The 16999-nt window shown below is 42.8% G+C and overlaps 1 protein-coding gene across 4 annotated transcripts in view; it reads left to right on the top strand.

The window, feature by feature from the left end:
• Positions 1 to 16999, top strand: part of FBXW11 (F-box and WD repeat domain containing 11) — a 74600-nt gene that overhangs the window by 53243 nt on the left and 4358 nt on the right. For all 4 annotated transcript variants that reach the window (XM_040603044.1, XM_040603042.1, XM_040603043.1 and 1 more), the window contains 7 exons: positions 8479 to 8616; positions 9192 to 9310; positions 10334 to 10583; positions 11705 to 11823; positions 12440 to 12550; positions 13553 to 13631; positions 15169 to 15357. In XM_040603044.1, coding sequence (XP_040458978.1) covers positions 8479 to 8616; positions 9192 to 9310; positions 10334 to 10583; positions 11705 to 11823; positions 12440 to 12550; positions 13553 to 13631; positions 15169 to 15330 — 978 coding nt within the window. In that variant the 3' untranslated portion in view covers positions 15331 to 15357. The remainder of the gene's footprint in view (positions 1 to 8478; positions 8617 to 9191; positions 9311 to 10333; positions 10584 to 11704; positions 11824 to 12439; positions 12551 to 13552; positions 13632 to 15168; positions 15358 to 16999) is intronic.

Below are 16999 nucleotides of genomic sequence, written 5' to 3'. Positions count from 1 at the left end.
AGGTAATACAGGCAATGATTTGGCAAAGTGAGGTCCCCTTGCCTCTCTGAAGATTTGTTAGTGTTTGTTTCATGCCAAACACATTCTAGGAACATAATGTCACTTTTGAAATCATTGGATTTGAAAATAAGAGGACATCTAGAGATCTGAAACCAAGTTCTTGGAAAGAGAGGTAGTTACTCTCCACCTCCTGTGAAGCCAAATATTTAATTAGGTTTCATTTCACAAGAGGTGGTCCAGTAAACATCAATGTCTCAGAGTCAGATGTTGAATTGCCAAGCTTCCCTAGGAGCTTTAATAAAGGAAAAACCTGTTTTGGGGCTTATCCTGGAAGACTGACCATGGGTTTGCAAGACCATGCTTGCGGAGGTGGTCTGGGTGGTGCTGGGTGTCCTGTGCCTGGGCGCAGTCCCCAAACCTGCTGGGGAAGGTCAGCTGGTTTAATGGGACTGTGTTTAATCGGCACGTTGCCAGGATGGGAAGTTTAATACTGCTGATTCCAGAACCCCGAGTCCCTGGATTTTTTCCATATTATTTGTGAAATTTGGCCAACTATTCTGTTTTCCCCTCAGGGTTAGCCCAAGTGTCTATTTCTTGTGATGAGTCTCAAAGACTTATTTTGTAAATGTTCCCCTTATCTTCAAACACATGGCAAGTGCCCTCATCTTGTTTCCATGGAGACTTAGGTCCACCTAATTAAGACAAGAATTAGAATGTTATTTTGCTGAAGATGTTAGGAAAGTGGCACCAGGCCATCAGATAAACACCATGTGTTCTTCTGAATTTTGAAAAAGTTCAGATTTTAGGACTGGAACTGAAATTTCAAAGCCTTGGGAAAATTTGAAAAGGGGAGAATGTCAGCGCTCACCTTAAGTCACCACCAGCATTGGGAGATCTCTGTTTATGAAAGTTGTAGTTTATAATTTCTGAGGGAATTGGGTACTGTTCTAATTCTGATGCTGGAGAAACTTCTGTGTGCGTGTGTGTGAAGAATCTGGTCAGCATTATATGCCTTGAAATCTTTTCAGCCAGCCTTTGAAATCTCTACTTCGCAGGCACTTTCCAAAATGCATTTCTTAAAAATGAAATTGGCCAAGGAAAGGAGAGGCTTTTGAGTGGCAGGGACAAAGTTCTTGTGGTGCATGACACCAGATTTCGGCTCTTGTGTCTGAGCAGGGCAGAAGATGCCGTTTAGATGCCTCTAGCGTGGGACGGATCTCTGGGTTGGTTTTTGTTGACTTTGCCAATGTCACTCCTACTCCTTTCCACAAATGGGCAAACCAAGACTGCAGTTTTTCTGTTGCAGTTTGAAAGAGGGATTTATTATTCCTGTTTGAGTACTTGAATTCCCCTGTGCTCTGATGGGGGCTGATAACTATCTGTTTAGATAGAACTTTGTATTTTTATGGTGTTGTGCATAAACTTTGTTATTGTCTTCAATGGAACCTAAGAGGTGCAATAATTTTGTTTTTTCAGCAGCGTTGTTCACTGTCAGGTGTTGTGTGTAGTCCAGATGTGTGTGTCATTGAGGTGCCTCCAAGGACCCCTCTCTGTGTTCGTTGCTGTTGGCTTGTGTTTTTAAGGTGTCTTTTCCAGATCTGGCAGTAACATCAGTACTTCTCCTCTGTCGCTTTGGTGTAAGCAGGAGTCCATTTAAAGTTAATGTATGTTGATGTTGCATCTGTAACCTCAAAGCGTGACATTTTAGTCTTAGGTGTGTTAGAACAGGTTGGTGGAAGTTGGTGGAAATAGGGATCCTTTAACAGAAAACCAGCGAAGACCCATCAGTGGGTGGTACTGTGATCATTGCAGCTGCAGAGATGAAAAAGTTCTCTTCATCAGAAGCTGCCCTTGAATCTCTTTTGGGATCTTGCGCTTTGCGGGCTGGGTTTGCAGAGGTGCTTGATAGAGAAGGCAGACTTTGGGGGAGGAGGAACTGCTTTGTGCATCTGCATCCTCCTGTTACAGGTTCTCCTGAGTTAGGAGGATTCTTTACTCCCTCCCTGGGGAAACAGAACAACTGTACTGGTCAGATCGAAGAGTGGCTAGCACAGCATCCAGCAGCAGATGTGTGGGGCAGAGACCGTGGGGACATGACGCAGCTACACTTCAGTTCCGTGGGGGTAATTGAAGTCTCTCACACCCTCCTCTGCGTGTGTTCTGCCTCCCTCAGCAGGTCAGGCACTCCCACCATCCTGGGCAGTAAGGTGGTCCTGATGTTGGACTGCTGCTCCGGAGGCCTGAAACTTCAGTTGGTTGCCTTTTTTTTTTTAATCTGATTTGTCTAAGCTCTCTCTGGTGTACGCCACCGTTCTGGCACTGAGGGAACATGCTGTCTTGTCTTCGTGCTTAATGAAATGGTCTGTATTGTACCGCCAGCTTTCTCCCAAAGTGGTTCCCTATGTGCCCTGTATGTCAGTGGCCTTTAACCCAGTTTCTACAGGTCGTCTTCTCTTCCTCTGTAAGACATTAGCATATTCCACTGTCCAGATTTATCTTGCTCAGCATTATAAGGTTGATCTGTTCTTTTTAAATGTGGCTTTAAAAAGGGTTCAGCAAAGCTGCAGCGGGACTCGGGCATAGTTTTACTTGGTGGACCTTTGAGCATCGTCTCACATGCTGGATCAGCTGCATGCAGAAAGAGACAACACTTCATCAATTTATATTGTCCGCATTTGGATCTTATCTAAGCAACTGTAAATATTAGGAACTTAGTTTTTAGGTCTCGGATTCTGCCAAGAAATCATGATTTAATTGTAACACTTAATAGGAAAAGCTTCCTATTCCTTTTTCTCTAGAGTTGTTTAGGTTTTTTGGACTTCACTGTTCATGGCTTTTCTTCTGGTCTTGGAGTTCATACTAAAAGTGGTATTTTACCCCAAACTGATCTGAAAGCCTATGTAGTGTTCAGATGTGTGGTGGCTCTCAGTAGTACACTCCTGGCTTTTTGGTCTCACTTTAATTTCAGACTGTTCTTCAAAACAGCCTGGGTATCCTGTGGATAAATCAAGCCAGAAACCCACTTTTCACTTATTGGAAGTTTCCCCACCCATTCCTGTAGTCTGTCCGTCCCCACCCACCCCTCCTTTTTTTTTTTTTGTGTGTGTGAAAGTGGTCCTTTCTGCTTGTATTAAACAAATGCATGCTGCAATTTACATATATACATACGTAAGAATAAAAATAATCATATGTTATATGTTAGTGGGGTGTAATGAATCTCCATTTCTCTATTTGTTAGACTTGCTTCTTTTTTTTATGTTATTTTTTTATTTTTTCATTATGTTATTTTTCATGAGTTTTATTCTACCTGACTCTTCTGTTGGCAAGAAATTAGGTAAATACCAAAAATCAGGTGATTGCTGTTTGGAATTAATCTTTTCTTAGGTTTACTTCCTTGCATTTATTTACTATGTTACTGTTTCCTACCTCTTGCCATGTAATATGGCAACAACTTCTTCCATGTAACTTTTCGTTTCCTCTGGGCTTTCACTTAGCTTTAATTGTGAATAATCTAAAATATGAAGAATTCTTGGTAGCGGAAAGTGCAGATTCTTTTGATGAGCAGTAGTGTATAAATTTTAACTTAAACAGTAAAGAGCTGTCATAGGAGGGAGATGGTGTCATGTAGCTCCCAGTTGTATAGCTGCTGCCTTCTACATTTCAAAGCATTTTGGGAGTAAAATCCAAATCTAGTCACTCTGCTGAGTCCTCTGGTGTAGCATGAGTCATGTTGGTACGGTTTTTTCATGGAACAAGGTAAGAAAATTAATAGGGAAAGGCAATATGCTTAATGATAAAAGTGAGATAATAATTGGCAAGATGTGGTGGTGGATGGTTTGCAGCACTTGGTGTTCTCTCTTCTAATAGCAGTGCCAATTTATGTGCAGGATGTTGGTACGGACATTGTATACCCTGCTGCTCACTTCCAAGACATATTTACTGGTTCAGGTTTGAACATTGTTGAATCATTTGACAATATGCTCAAGTCTTAGTGAATGTATAATTAGATATACCATGTCTGCAGCCAAAACTCATCAGCTACTCCACTGAGATGTCTTACTGACCACGTAATTTTCTTGTTCATCACTTTAATTATGCAGCTGGTCTGAGGAGTTGTTTTACGAAGGGGATGTTGGATACAGTGCAAGTGCTTTTTCTGCCATACTGCTTTGGTGCTCCTATTGCTGTTCATGTACAATACTTGCCCCAGTGCTGCTCTTGTCCCTGTGGTCTGTGAGCTTTTAGCTGTCTTTGCTGCTACATGCCTACCACCAGCGCTTAGCTCCTTAACAACAGTGGTTTGTAGAAGTGATGAGACTTGCAGGAAAGATGGTGATGCTCTTTGCTTGCAGGGTTTTTAGTCCTCAGGGCTGCTTTGCTGCTGGCACGTTTTGTCATCTGTTGCTGTGAGCCAGTCGTGCCTGTGTGTCAGAAATCTTGCGGTTCATGCTGTTGTGGTAATGACAGGACAGCTAGCGCTCTGCAGATTCCTTTTGAGGACCAGTTCAAGTCTTCTAGGTAATAAATATCATGTAGCCTTTCTTCTTTAGGCTGGTATAGAGACTACAAAAGCTCTTTGGCCCTCACTAACAGCAGCGAGGAGACCCAGCAGTGAATTCTAGTCTCAAGCCAGGATCTAGGGAATCCTTCTTCAAGAGCTTAATGCTGTTTTTATCCCCTTAAAAAAAAAACCCCAGTTGCAGCATCTTCAGAGAGTCTGAGAGGTGAAATACCTCAGAAATGCAGGGAGCCTGGTGCCATGACCAAGCTGTCATTTTGTCTTTGCTTATCAAACTCTCTTAACTTCATAATGAGTGAAATATTAAGCCCTCACTACCCTGGTGACATAAGTTCCTTTGCTTCTGCCTTTCCTCTGCCACAGTCAGGAGGGATTTTCTTTTTTTCTTTGAAGAAAGCATGTGAAGAACAAGGGCTTGGATTTTAACTGCCCCTGGTGTAAATGCCTAATGCTTCAGCAGAAATCCCTACGTACGTAACAAATGTGTATGTTCCTTTTCCTTTTTTTCTGCCCCATTTATCCTGAAGAATTGTGTATTCAGAGGGAACAAACTCCTTGGTTTATGGGATTAAGATAAACCCACTTACTCTGTAATAACATTCACAAGGATAAAAATGCAATTTTTAGCCAAATTGCTGAACACAGTGTACATTATCGAATGGGGGAAAAAACCCTGTTCCTAGTAGATTATCCTTAACGCTTCCAATGTATAGTTAATGTTCCAACGGTTAATCCAGATGAAATGCGTCTTTTTAAACTGTGCATCTTTGTACCAGCAAATGTATTCTGGCATGATCAAGGCTTGGCTATACCTCTGTATCTTGGACTATTTTCTGTGTACTTTTCTCTCTAAATGCCTTTTTTTTTATCCATTTATGCATTTCTTCAGCTGCCAAATGGCTCTCCTACTGTGGCAGATGCTTTGGCTTTATACTTGGTCTTTATCCCTTGTATGTCCAGATTTTGTTGGTTATACAGCATTTGTCAGCTACTTGCTGCTGTTGCTCTAGTGAGCTTTCAGGAAAGCGTGAGAAACTTTTTCTCTTTGTGTGTGAATTAACGCAAGAGTGTTCTGCAACATCCTGCTTTTCATTGTGAAACCCATGTTTAGAGGCCGTTATCAGAGACTTGGAGGGGATCTGTAGAAAATACAGGAGTGGGTTTTTGCATGTATTGGTATTAGGTTTGGCGTCATAAACGTGCGAATCACCTGTGGGTCACTTCATCATTACCCCTTGATGCCTGTAACAGTCTGTAACACAGCGATTTCTTCCTCGCCCCTTCTACGTGCATGCATACCTACCCGACGTGTACACAGTCTATGGAGATATCTCCTGGAAGGTGGTTGCAGATGAAGACTTTTACTAACTGCCCTATTCAGTAACTACCAGAAGTTTCCTATAGCAAGAAGCTTTAATGTGGTTTCCAGTATTGTATTAAACATGTTCCTTTTCAGAGGGTCCTCCAGGTTGCCCACCCACTCAGCCGTATTTAGTCATCTAAAATAATGTTATTTCTCTATATGTCCACATCTGTTTTCACTCTATTGCCAATTGAAATGCTGCTGTATATTCTCTGTGTATTGTGGCTACCTTCCCAGTGTATTCAAAATTTACGCAGTGTAAGGGGATTTTACAAGTTCTCGAAAAACATGAAGTATTTTCCCACAGTAGCCACGCCGTATAATGTCTAAACGAAATGACATCTATTCACAGAATTAAAATGTGCACCTGCATATGACTTTACACTTTAGAGTGCCATCACATAGATATACATGATACTTCTGTCTCTTTTATTTGAAGCCAGTGTTTTCTTATGGGGAACTTATTAAGTAGCTTCCTATAGTGAACCTCCAAGAATTAAGCCCAGCTAGTGTCCCCAGTGGCTGGTGGCCATACTTTCACTGACTGCTCTTTGGTTTGGGAGACTGTTACAAGCAAAACTTCTGATTTGTGATGGTCTTAATGTATTCTGTAACTACTGGTAGTCGCTGTCGCGGGAAGCCAAAGCATGAAGGTGCTCAAGTGGTGTTTGAGCAGTCAGCAGCTAATCTGGCATGTGTTATGTACCACTGCTGATTTCAGACCTTTCCAAAAACGTTGCTTTAGGAAAACTCTCCCGTAAGACTTCTTAGAAATGAATATCTGAACATATATGGCTTCTAAAACTATTTAAATTGGCTAACTCAAATCTGTGATGCTTTGTCCTGTGTCTTCAGCGTTAGTATTACATTTTTAAACACCTTGCCTTCAGATCAGCTGTTACATTGGTTCATGAATGTCTACAGTCCTCCCCTGTTTCTGAGGGTCATCTCTGCAGTGACGAAGGAGTTAATGAGTTGCAGTTCTGCCCTTCTAGCACAGATGATAAATCTCAGATAAAGCTTGAGAACTGCCTGTCCTTCTTCCTGAAAACCTCCATCCCGTGCTGAGCAAGTGCCACGGCGAGCAGTCTGCTACCTTCAAGGCAGGAGTCCAGGGCTGAACCAGGACGGTGTCAGATTGGACCGTTTTAAGCCCAGTTCCCAGTCTGACAACCAGCAGTGCGCTAGCTGGCCAGGAAAGTTGATCCCAGACTGATGGACGACTTGCTATCTTAATTTCATTAGCTTCCCCACCAAACTGGAAGAGATTGAGGGAGGATGAATAGCTTGTCAGCAGGCTCCTCTAGAAGCATCTCTTAGTACTTATGATCTAGACAAATTCCTGTGGCACATCAGGTTTGTATTATGACTATGTATAGTTCTCTCCAAATTGCCTAATGGGAGACAAATGAAGGAGCAGATGCATGGAAAACAAAGCGGTAGGGTTAGTTTTCCCTTGGAGGTGTTTTCCTAGAATTGGGACGTCATAGTGACACTGCACTTTTGCCTTTAATAAGTGTTTCTGTTGTTTTCCAGTCTTGGAGGAGCTGCAGAGGTGCCTGCTATTGCTTTGAAAGTTAGGCTTTGGTTATAAATAGGGTTTTCCAAGTGAGCTGGCAGTCAGCCAGCCTCTCCCCAGGTTTCCAAACGGTATTTTGGGGGGAAACCGCTAAATTAACGGCCTGTTCTGGTGCCTGCCCTGGAGGATGGAGAGCATCCCAGCTTGTGTAGGTACTGCAGGTGCTGGCCAGGGGTTCTGTGCATAGATTTTGTTATGATTGTTGTTACAAACTTCTTGTCCAAAATCCTGTATTTCTTTGAGACTGATGGTTGTCTTAAAAGTAATTAAGCTGATTAAAGCATGGTAATCATCCTGATTCTGCTACACAATCGTTTGCAGCTTTTTAAGGTGTGTTTAAGGTCTCTTTTCTTAAATGTACCTCTCAGAATGAAAATACTGAGAATTACACTTCCACAGAGTTTGAGGCAGGGGGCAGGGGAAGTAAGTTTTGATTATTTGGAACCTTACAGTCCCTGTTTGGTTTTATTTTGATCAGGGTGCTTAGAGGAGGCTTTTGTATCTCAAAATCCCTTTCTAAGAGGTGTGACGGTTAACAGGTGAAGTGGCTGGGTAGGGGAAGGGAAGGTCCAGGACCCCCTTAACCTCCCTGTTGGACTCAGCAGTTCTATAATGTTCGTTAGTCGGGTGAGGCTGAACGTTGGCACCATATGAGCTCCTGGTTTAATCTTTGCTGCTTGTGTCAGATGATCGTGTAAATTGGGGTGTGGGGGTGGGGAACTGGATCGTTATGAAATGCATGTCTCTAACGGCTCCTTGGGAAATTCTCAGTGAGGTTAGCTGGCCATAATTTTCACCAGCAAACAACCTTTGCCATGACAAATTACAGAAGTCCCGATTCATCGTGTTTTGTGTATTTTTATTGGGGGTGTGTGTGTGTGTGTAAATATGTTTAAGTCTTATATACTTCAAATTTAAGGACGACATATGTAGAAGTGGAAAGATTGCTCTGTGTGTGTTGGAGTTGTCAAGCATGCAGCCTCATGCCTAACCCCTGCTTGTTTCCCCTCTTGTTAGACTATAGAATCTAACTGGCGATGTGGGCGGCATAATTTGCAAAGGATTCAGTGCCGCTCTGAAAACAGCAAAGGTGTCTACTGTTTACAGTATGATGATGAAAAGATTATCAGTGGCCTACGAGACAACTCCATTAAGGTAAACACTTTTTTTTTAAGTCTTTTCCTGGAGATAAGTGGGTAATTCTGCCTCGGAAAGCTAGCTGCTTGTGTTTCCTTGATTTCTCTTGTCTCATCATGGGACAGTATTTATCTGTGCAGGGTCAGTGTCTTCTGTAGCCTGGCAAAGTTCTCACCTGCACTTTGCCCTGGAAACTTTGGGGATTCCCAACTCCCAGCCAGAGATCAATGCTATTGACCACAAAGAAATGCTTGGGAAATCAGAGTGCACATAACGTGAATGAAGACTGTGTGTGCCACTGTCCCTAGCCGTGTCGTTGCTGGTAGTGTGCTTTCATGCTACACGTTGCTTTCATGCTAATCGTCCGTGGCATTTTTTTTGCAAACCAGGCTTTTATCTTTTCATGACCATTAATTATTTTGCTGTTCTGTCAAAAACTTCTGTTAAGACTTCCTGAAGCTGGAAGGGAGGACGGGCCCACTGATCGGCCAGGCTAACTGCCCACGGATTCCTCCTGCTTTTTCTAGTTTTCTTCCTTCTTGGATCAGTGTTCTTGATCTTGATAAGCCGTTTTTTCTTCTCGCTTTTAACAGATTTGGGACAAAACAAGCTTGGAATGTTTGAAAGTATTAACAGGACATACTGGCTCGGTTCTTTGTCTGCAGTATGATGAAAGAGTCATTGTAACTGGATCTTCAGATTCTACAGTGAGGTAAGTTTTTGCACAAAAACGATTTGAGTATCAGAGCTGGGAATATTTACAATGATCTCTAAATATCAGAAAACATCCCTAATGGGAATGTGATACTGCTATTCCAAAATGAAGATACTCATACTTGGCAAAGCATCACATTCAATAGATTTTTTTTCCAAATCTGTCTCATTTTGTTAGTGTTAAGAATTTTGAAGGAGTATGATCTGAGTGATTCAAGGCGTATCCTGAAGTTGTAGAATGGCTGATGGCCAACTAGGCAATAATTTCTTCATTTAGGGTTTCTTGTACTGCCTTCTGACATCTCTTAATTATGGCCCTTATGAAAGGTTATTTGGTATATATTGAGCACTTGTCTGACTGGAATTTTGATGATACTGAGTTTAAATCCTTGTGTGAATTCAATAGTCAGTAGATGCCACTGTAAAGGCACTCTGGTACAGATCAGTGGAAGGGCCTTGTCGCTTCCTGGTATTTTGCACTGCTATGCCAACGTCAGTGTCTATAAAACTTTTCAAAAGTTAAGAGCTCATCTTGACACCCTTCAGGTACTATAAATTAAGTAGTGACTTTTCACTTCATGTAAGCTAGTAGGTAGCCCTGGAGGGTGCTGTATCCCAGTTGCTACTGGTGTGTGTGAAATCTGAATGAATGATGTAAATCTGAAAAAAAACCAAACCCCAAACTGGATAGTATTTGTTTTGGCCTGTTCCATCAATTTGTACATCATACAAGCTTCAGTCATCCGGGAAGAGTTGTAGAGTTGTTAAGCGGCTCTTTCTTTTAGCAGTGGTCCCAGCGTAGGCATTTCCTGGTCTAATTGTTGCTGCTGTTAATTTTTGCTTGTCAGTCTGAGACGTGAACTAGGATACTACCCCAGCGCCTGCCTTCCCCAAGCCCTAAGAGATGTTAGGCACCTAGAGGGGTTGTCATTAGAGATAGTGACAGACTTGTGCATGTTTACGCTTTACACCATGCATAGCCATCACCCTTCATTTGGAATAAAATTCTTTTCTTTTGCAGAGTTTGGGATGTAAATACAGGTGAAGTTCTGAACACGTTGATTCATCACAACGAGGCAGTGCTTCATTTAAGGTTCAGCAACGGCTTAATGGTGACATGCTCGAAGGACAGATCAATTGCTGTTTGGGATATGGCATCACCTACTGACATCACCCTGCGCCGTGTCTTAGTTGGCCATCGTGCTGCTGTTAACGTGGTAGACTTCGATGACAAGTATATTGTGTCAGCGTCAGGTGACAGGACCATTAAAGTACGTTGGCAGAGCGCTACCCTAGGGCTGCATGCCTACCGAGCCAGAAAAGCTTCTGAGCAGTTCTGTGTCTTTTTCTTCAGCATTCAGCTGGCTGCTTCCTTTTGCTAGCTGTTAATGTCTTTATGTGCATAACTAGGCTTGTAACATTTTTGTGGCTTCTGTCGTACAATTGCAAAAAAGTAAAGCCCATTCACTGTTTGAGCTCTAGTCTCAAGGTATGGGTTGGTTTGTTAAATATGGCAACATTTTGTGCCTTTTTCCAAGTGGTATTTTCTATTTCAATTGGCAGTCCTGTTCCAGACATGAAATTTATCAGCAGTTGCCTTTCCTTGCCATGCCTTCCCAGCAGCTCCACCAGGCTTTGCCATGTTTGAAGAATTAAGAGCCTCTATTTGAAGATTATTACATACCAGAAGATTTGAGTTACCCAGAGCTTATTAATATAATAAAGGTGTTTCCACCCTTCCCTCTCTAGAACCAGAGCTACCTTGGACTGTGCCAAAAAGCTCTTGGCAGTTTAATGTCCAAATACCTGCCAGAGATCCCGCTGCACTCCGTGTTGGGAAATGAGCCACTGGATACTCCACGTTACAACTTCAATTACAGTTCATTAAAAATGGGCAAAGTTGATTGAATCATTTAATATTAAGAAAGAAGCAGCAACCAAACTTTTATGGGCCACAGTTCTGGCTGCCTTGTACTAGTGGATTGCTACCGATTTCTTTGGTAATGTGGTGTTCTTGCGTATGTGATAACTTCCGATTTTAAAAATGATTACTTACTGATATGCAAGCGTAATCAAGATTTTGAAATGATTTAGGGCCATCTCTACCACCTGCAAATTTTATATACAACCGCCCCCAACTTTTCTCATTGATTCGATGTGCGGCAGCAGTGCCCGTGGCTCTTGCCACCGCAAGGTCCCCACAGCGCCCACCTCCCGTTAATGCCGGGTAACTGCTCTTTGCCCACAAAAATACCCTCCCAGTTTTTGTTCCACTGCAGCAAAGGTCAGCCTCAGACCTCTTCTGTTTATGGATTCATAATGGCTTCTACTGAAATACAAAAACCTTGTTTGGGCGTAATACTCAAAAGAGCGTTTATCTTGTGTTTCACAGGTCTGGAGTACAAGTACATGTGAATTTGTTCGTACTCTGAACGGGCACAAGCGTGGCATTGCGTGCCTCCAGTACAGGGATCGACTAGTTGTCAGTGGATCTTCAGACAATACCATCCGGTGGGTGCCCACAAACTGCTGTTGGTGTGTAACGCTGTACATTTCATGTGGAAAATAGGGTTTCCCCAACCTTTGATGCTGTCCCGCACTATTGCGTGCGAAAACATGCTTGGTGCACCTTGCTATTGGAGCAGATGATGTATGAATGGAACTTAACTCAGTGTGAGAGTGTATCACATCGCTGTGCAAAAGTAGGGCACTGAGGTTTATGACAGAGATAAACAAAACTTCTCTATTGCTGTGGTTTATCACCTTGTCTTCTGCTTGAAGAGATGGGGAAGACATTGGTCACTGGTTTTCTTAACTGCTTTCTGAACCTCTAATCATTGATTTATGCAGAATAGAAAAAAGCCTGCTGAAGTTTCCCAAGATAACACATATCCAGCCTTTACGTGCATGTAGTATCAAAATTAATTTTGCTATACTGCAGCTGCAACCCAGATTTATCTCTGAATTGCATGCAAGGAACATCTCGTGGTTCTCAGGCCTTTTGAAGCAAATTATGTGGTGTCTCCCACAGAAAACCACTCTAGCATGCTTAAATTGCCGTGCGTGAGGCTAAGGGGCAGTGCTGAACCTGAAGTACTCATAAGACTTTCTCCTCTGTTCTCTTAAGACTATGGGACATTGAATGCGGTGCCTGTTTAAGAGTATTAGAAGGCCATGAAGAACTTGTTCGATGCATCAGGTTCGACAATAAGAGGATTGTTAGTGGAGCCTACGATGGGTATGTTTTTGGAAGCAATTTAAAAAAAACTTTTTTGCCTTTCTTAACAAAGCATCTTGCGAAAGCCATTGAGCTTTGTGTGAGGGTTCTCTTCTGATGGATCAATATTTACCTGAGCAGCTTCTGCTTGAGCATTTCAGCGCAGCAGGCTGCAGTTTTAAGTTGCCAAGAAACTGCTTTTCTGGTGCTCTTTAGCACACTCCTAAACTGTGTTATCACTCAAGTTTGACTTTCCATAGAAAGTAAACTTTTGTTTGGCTGAAGTGACATCCCTTTGTTTCTTCACTCAGGAATTGCTCCTTGCCCCATCCTGTGTACTTAGTAGTTCAGGCTTTCTATTTTTATAAGACAGCACCCTGAAAATGTTTATTGTGAGTGTAAATGTATCTTGTGGGGCTCTGAGAAGTCTTTAGCGCCCATTTCGGTTGGGTTGAGGGCAGGAGCCCCCACCGTTAGCGCTTCTGACTTGCTCGGTCTTTTCAGTGTGTAGTGGATCCATGACAGCTTACAATGTCCAAATTCTCCGTTTCTTTGTCTGCCTGATTTATACCTGTGGTGAGCAGTAGAGTGACCGAAAACAATTTTGGAGCTGTGTTTGTCTCAGGCCTTTTGTTAGGGTTCAGTGTCACACCGGGATTGGCAGTCCCAGCCTAATTCCCATGGGAATTTTGCACCTTGCCAGTAGTGCTGTGAGTTTTTGAGATGTTCTGCAGTTCCAGCTGGCTTGCACATGCGCGGTCAGTTTGTCTTTCATAGAACCAGCCCACTTGGTCCAGCTCAAAGACATCACCGTATTTGCTGCTAAAAAGAAATACAAAACTATCTGTGTCTTCACGAGATTTAGCGTTAGTATTTTAGTGAAAATAAATTCTAACATTTTGCTTGATCCTGATGAGCTACCTGTAGGGAAGATCTGGCGTGCTTTCTATTGCTTTAGATGCTTTTCCTATGCCTGTACTTGAAACAATGCTTTCCTAATGAGCTTCTTATTTTACTTTGTAGCAAAATTAAAGTTTGGGACTTGCAAGCTGCTCTTGACCCTCGTGCCCCAGCAAGTACATTATGCTTGCGTACGTTAGTGGTATGTAAAATTAATTCATTTGGGGTTATCTGAAATTTTTATTTGCAGGTGAGAGGCATTATTAGAGTGGGATAGGTGAGAAACTCGGGGTGTTTTATAAAGCTTAGGCTGCTGCTTATTATAAGAATAAAGAAGAATTTATATGTTGGTATATCCTGAATTATTTGGATCTGAGCTTAAAAGAAAGACTGAGGTTTTTCTAGTTTGAGATGCTTGGATACTCTTAAAAAAAAAAAAAAAGTATCAGAATGACACCTATCAAATTATTTCAGTTATTGGTGTGTTCCCCTAATGTAGGGCTGGCTTTAAATTTCCCCTTATTAAAAAGAGGGGAGGAATCTTGTGAGCCTTTCCCAAACTCTTCTCCTAACCCTTCAGTTTGGAAGGAAGAGATGTGAAGAGGGAAGGGAGGTTGAGACTGATTACCACAAGAACTCTAATCGCTTCAGAGAACTCTCAGATTTAAGGCTGTTGCTTAAGTTGGGGGCTTTTTTTGTAATAAGGATTTTGGTTTATGACAGTAGGCCTTATTAAAAATAGATTGGAGAAATGAGTTCATTGTTCTTTTCACTGAAACGTGTGTGAAATTCTGCTTCAGGAGTCAGTTTGGCAAAGTAGTAGCAACCTAAAGTTATGGACTGTTGTGATGGAAACTGGTGTATTCAGCATGTGCTTGGCTTTTCCAACACCTAAAGAAGTGCTTACGTGGCTAGAAATGCTTCTTATTTTCCTTTCTGTTCGGTAGTCTTTGCAATGAGATGAGATTTAACTGTCCTTTTCCATGTGAATGCGGTGTATTCAGTTTCCCAGTAGAAGCGGGCTCTTTCCCTGCTGTGGGCATACTGCAGCTCCGGCCACGGCTGGGAGATCAGCCTGAGGTTTTGGTTAGTTCTCTAACGAAGGCAGCCTATTCAGTTTAAACATAGTAAAAACGGATAAGCAGGGCAAGCAGGAAGAACCCTTTCTGGGTCTCTAAGTGCCATTTTGAGATTTTTTGGAGTTGCCAGGGTGTGCACTCTGCCTCCCTTTCCTACGGCAGCGTTTGAACAGTCGCCTTGCCTGGTGAGCCAGCCGGAGCCGTGCCGGTCCGTGCGGCAGCGAGTCCCAGGCTGGGATGTGGGATGTGTGCCGGGGCTGTACCGAGGTGGAGGTAGTGGCAGCCTTGAATGCAAATGTAATTTTTGAAAAAAAAGAGACGGAGCCCTGGCAGATTGCCTGTGCCAGCCCATCTTCTACATTGCTGCTTCTCGATTGATAGGCTGCTTTTGGCTGGAATAATCCCAGCCTCCACGGCTGGCCCCTCTGGGGGAGGCGCAGGGTTCACAAGCACTGGGTTTGGAAGCCGCGTGTTTTGCTGAAAAAGCCTATCTACAAAACCAGCTTTTCTTGAACTCGAGTGTGATTGTAACTGAGGGTTTCTTAACCAGCACTGCAGAGCTGGAACACACCAGCCTGTGCCCAGATACACGTGTGAGCGCAGAGGTGATGAAATGTTGCTCTCTTCTTACCTTGCTAACCAATTCTGTGTTGCTCACAGGAACATTCAGGACGTGTCTTTAGACTTCAGTTTGACGAATTTCAGATCATTAGTAGTTCCCATGACGATACAATTCTGATTTGGGATTTCTTAAACGTGCCACCCAGTGCCCAGAACGAGACCCGCTCTCCATCTAGAACATACACTTACATCTCCAGATAACAGTCTGCACTTTACTACCCTCAGAAGGTAAGTCTCCCTCTTACTGAATGTATTACAAATGTCTGAAATTATCATTCTGCCTGCAGGTTGGCTCAGTCAAAACAGCAAGGGGACGTTTTTCTTAAAGTAAAACCTATTTGTGCCACTTCTTTTACCATCTAACCTTGGTATGGTCATGCTTCAGCTTATAAAACTTGTCACGTTGTCTTACCCCCTTCTGTAACTCCTCCTGTTTGTAATTGGGTACTTCAGGTATTTTATGGAAAGTTACTAGCTATTCACAACTTTCTTGGAAATTGAGGAGACTTGGTGTGTTGCACAGGTAGTCCAGATACCGTGTGAAATCAAAGCCTTTTAGAGCCCTTGGTGCATCTGCTCACTATGTGAAGCTTTGTGACGAGCATTGTATTGCATCCCTAGTAAACTGAACGTGCATGTGATCTTTGGGCAAATGCTTATCTGAAATGAGCAGTTTTGTGATAATCACAAGAGTCGGGAAAGCTTTCAGAGCTAAAGATTACGTTGTGTTAGGCAACGTGACAACTCGGAGCTGCCAGAAGCGGTGCATGTGAACTTTGCCTATTTTGTTTCCCTTTTTCTGCAAGTCAGCTTCATTTAATTCTTGAAGCGCTATGGGTAAAAGCTCTGCTGTAGATCTGTTTGTTAGGACGGGGGATTCTTTTCCTTGTGTCATCTATATTACTGCCAACAATTGCACTTCAAACTATAAATAGCTGTGAATGCCGGGAAATGGCCTTACCAGGGCAGTCGCCCCTTTCTCCAGTGCCCCCTCTCTGCTGGTGCTGAGACTGGATGCGTCCAAGGAAGTGGAGACACCGCAGCGTTAAAAAGAGGGGTTAAAAAACAACATTGTCCCAACAGGAAGGATTTATTTTATTTGAAGTAGAAAATTAATAGTTTGCTTAAACATTGTGGGAAAAGATTTCTGTGTCTTCATGTGAGCATGGATTTCCATTATCTCTCTCTCTCTGTTTATCCCTGCTGTGGCAATGAGTTCCTCAGGTTTTTCTACCCCTTCTGTAGGCTCGTTCCTGGCTGGGAAATAACCTTTCCTTGTGAAGACACACTTTGCTTCTTTGAGATGCTGGTTCTTAAAAATTAGTTTTCTCGCACCTGTAAGCATTCCTCAGGAAGGTGTTGGCTGCCTTTCCTACTAACTGAACTACTCATTTAAAAAAAAAAAAAAAAAAAAAGCCAGGCTAGCGTCCTCTCTGGATATGACACTTGGCTTGTTCCGTTTCGCAGAGGGTCACAGCAGAAAGCTGGTCATCGCTAGGCTGAGTGGCCTGTCCGTCCTCCTGAACCTGTATTTATTTAATATAAGCAGGCCCACGGTTAAGAAAAGAAGCCTTACGCTATGCTGATGAGGTAGCGTGGAGAATCAGCAGTTAACGGGACTTTCCCTTAAACCTGCATTTTAAGAATGCTGCAAGGGGGGGTTAGTAAAACTGATGGACTTCCTTGTCCTGTCTGCAGCGGGACAACGGACATCTGAGGAGGTGGGACTTGGTGTTTGTGCAGGGTGGGGAAGTGACTGAAAGACACAACTTGCTGGGAGGTAAATCCTGAAATTCCCCAAAGAGCCAGGTCCTACAGCACTGCTTACCTGTGCCTCCCACTTCAAAATTACTTTGATCCAGGATGACGT

This window comes from Falco naumanni, chromosome 8 (assembly GCF_017639655.2).
Source record: "Falco naumanni isolate bFalNau1 chromosome 8, bFalNau1.pat, whole genome shotgun sequence".
Classification (NCBI taxonomy): domain Eukaryota; kingdom Metazoa; phylum Chordata; class Aves; order Falconiformes; family Falconidae; genus Falco; species Falco naumanni.
Note: the sequence above shows the minus strand (reverse complement) of the source record. Positions and strands in the feature narration are given on the sequence as shown.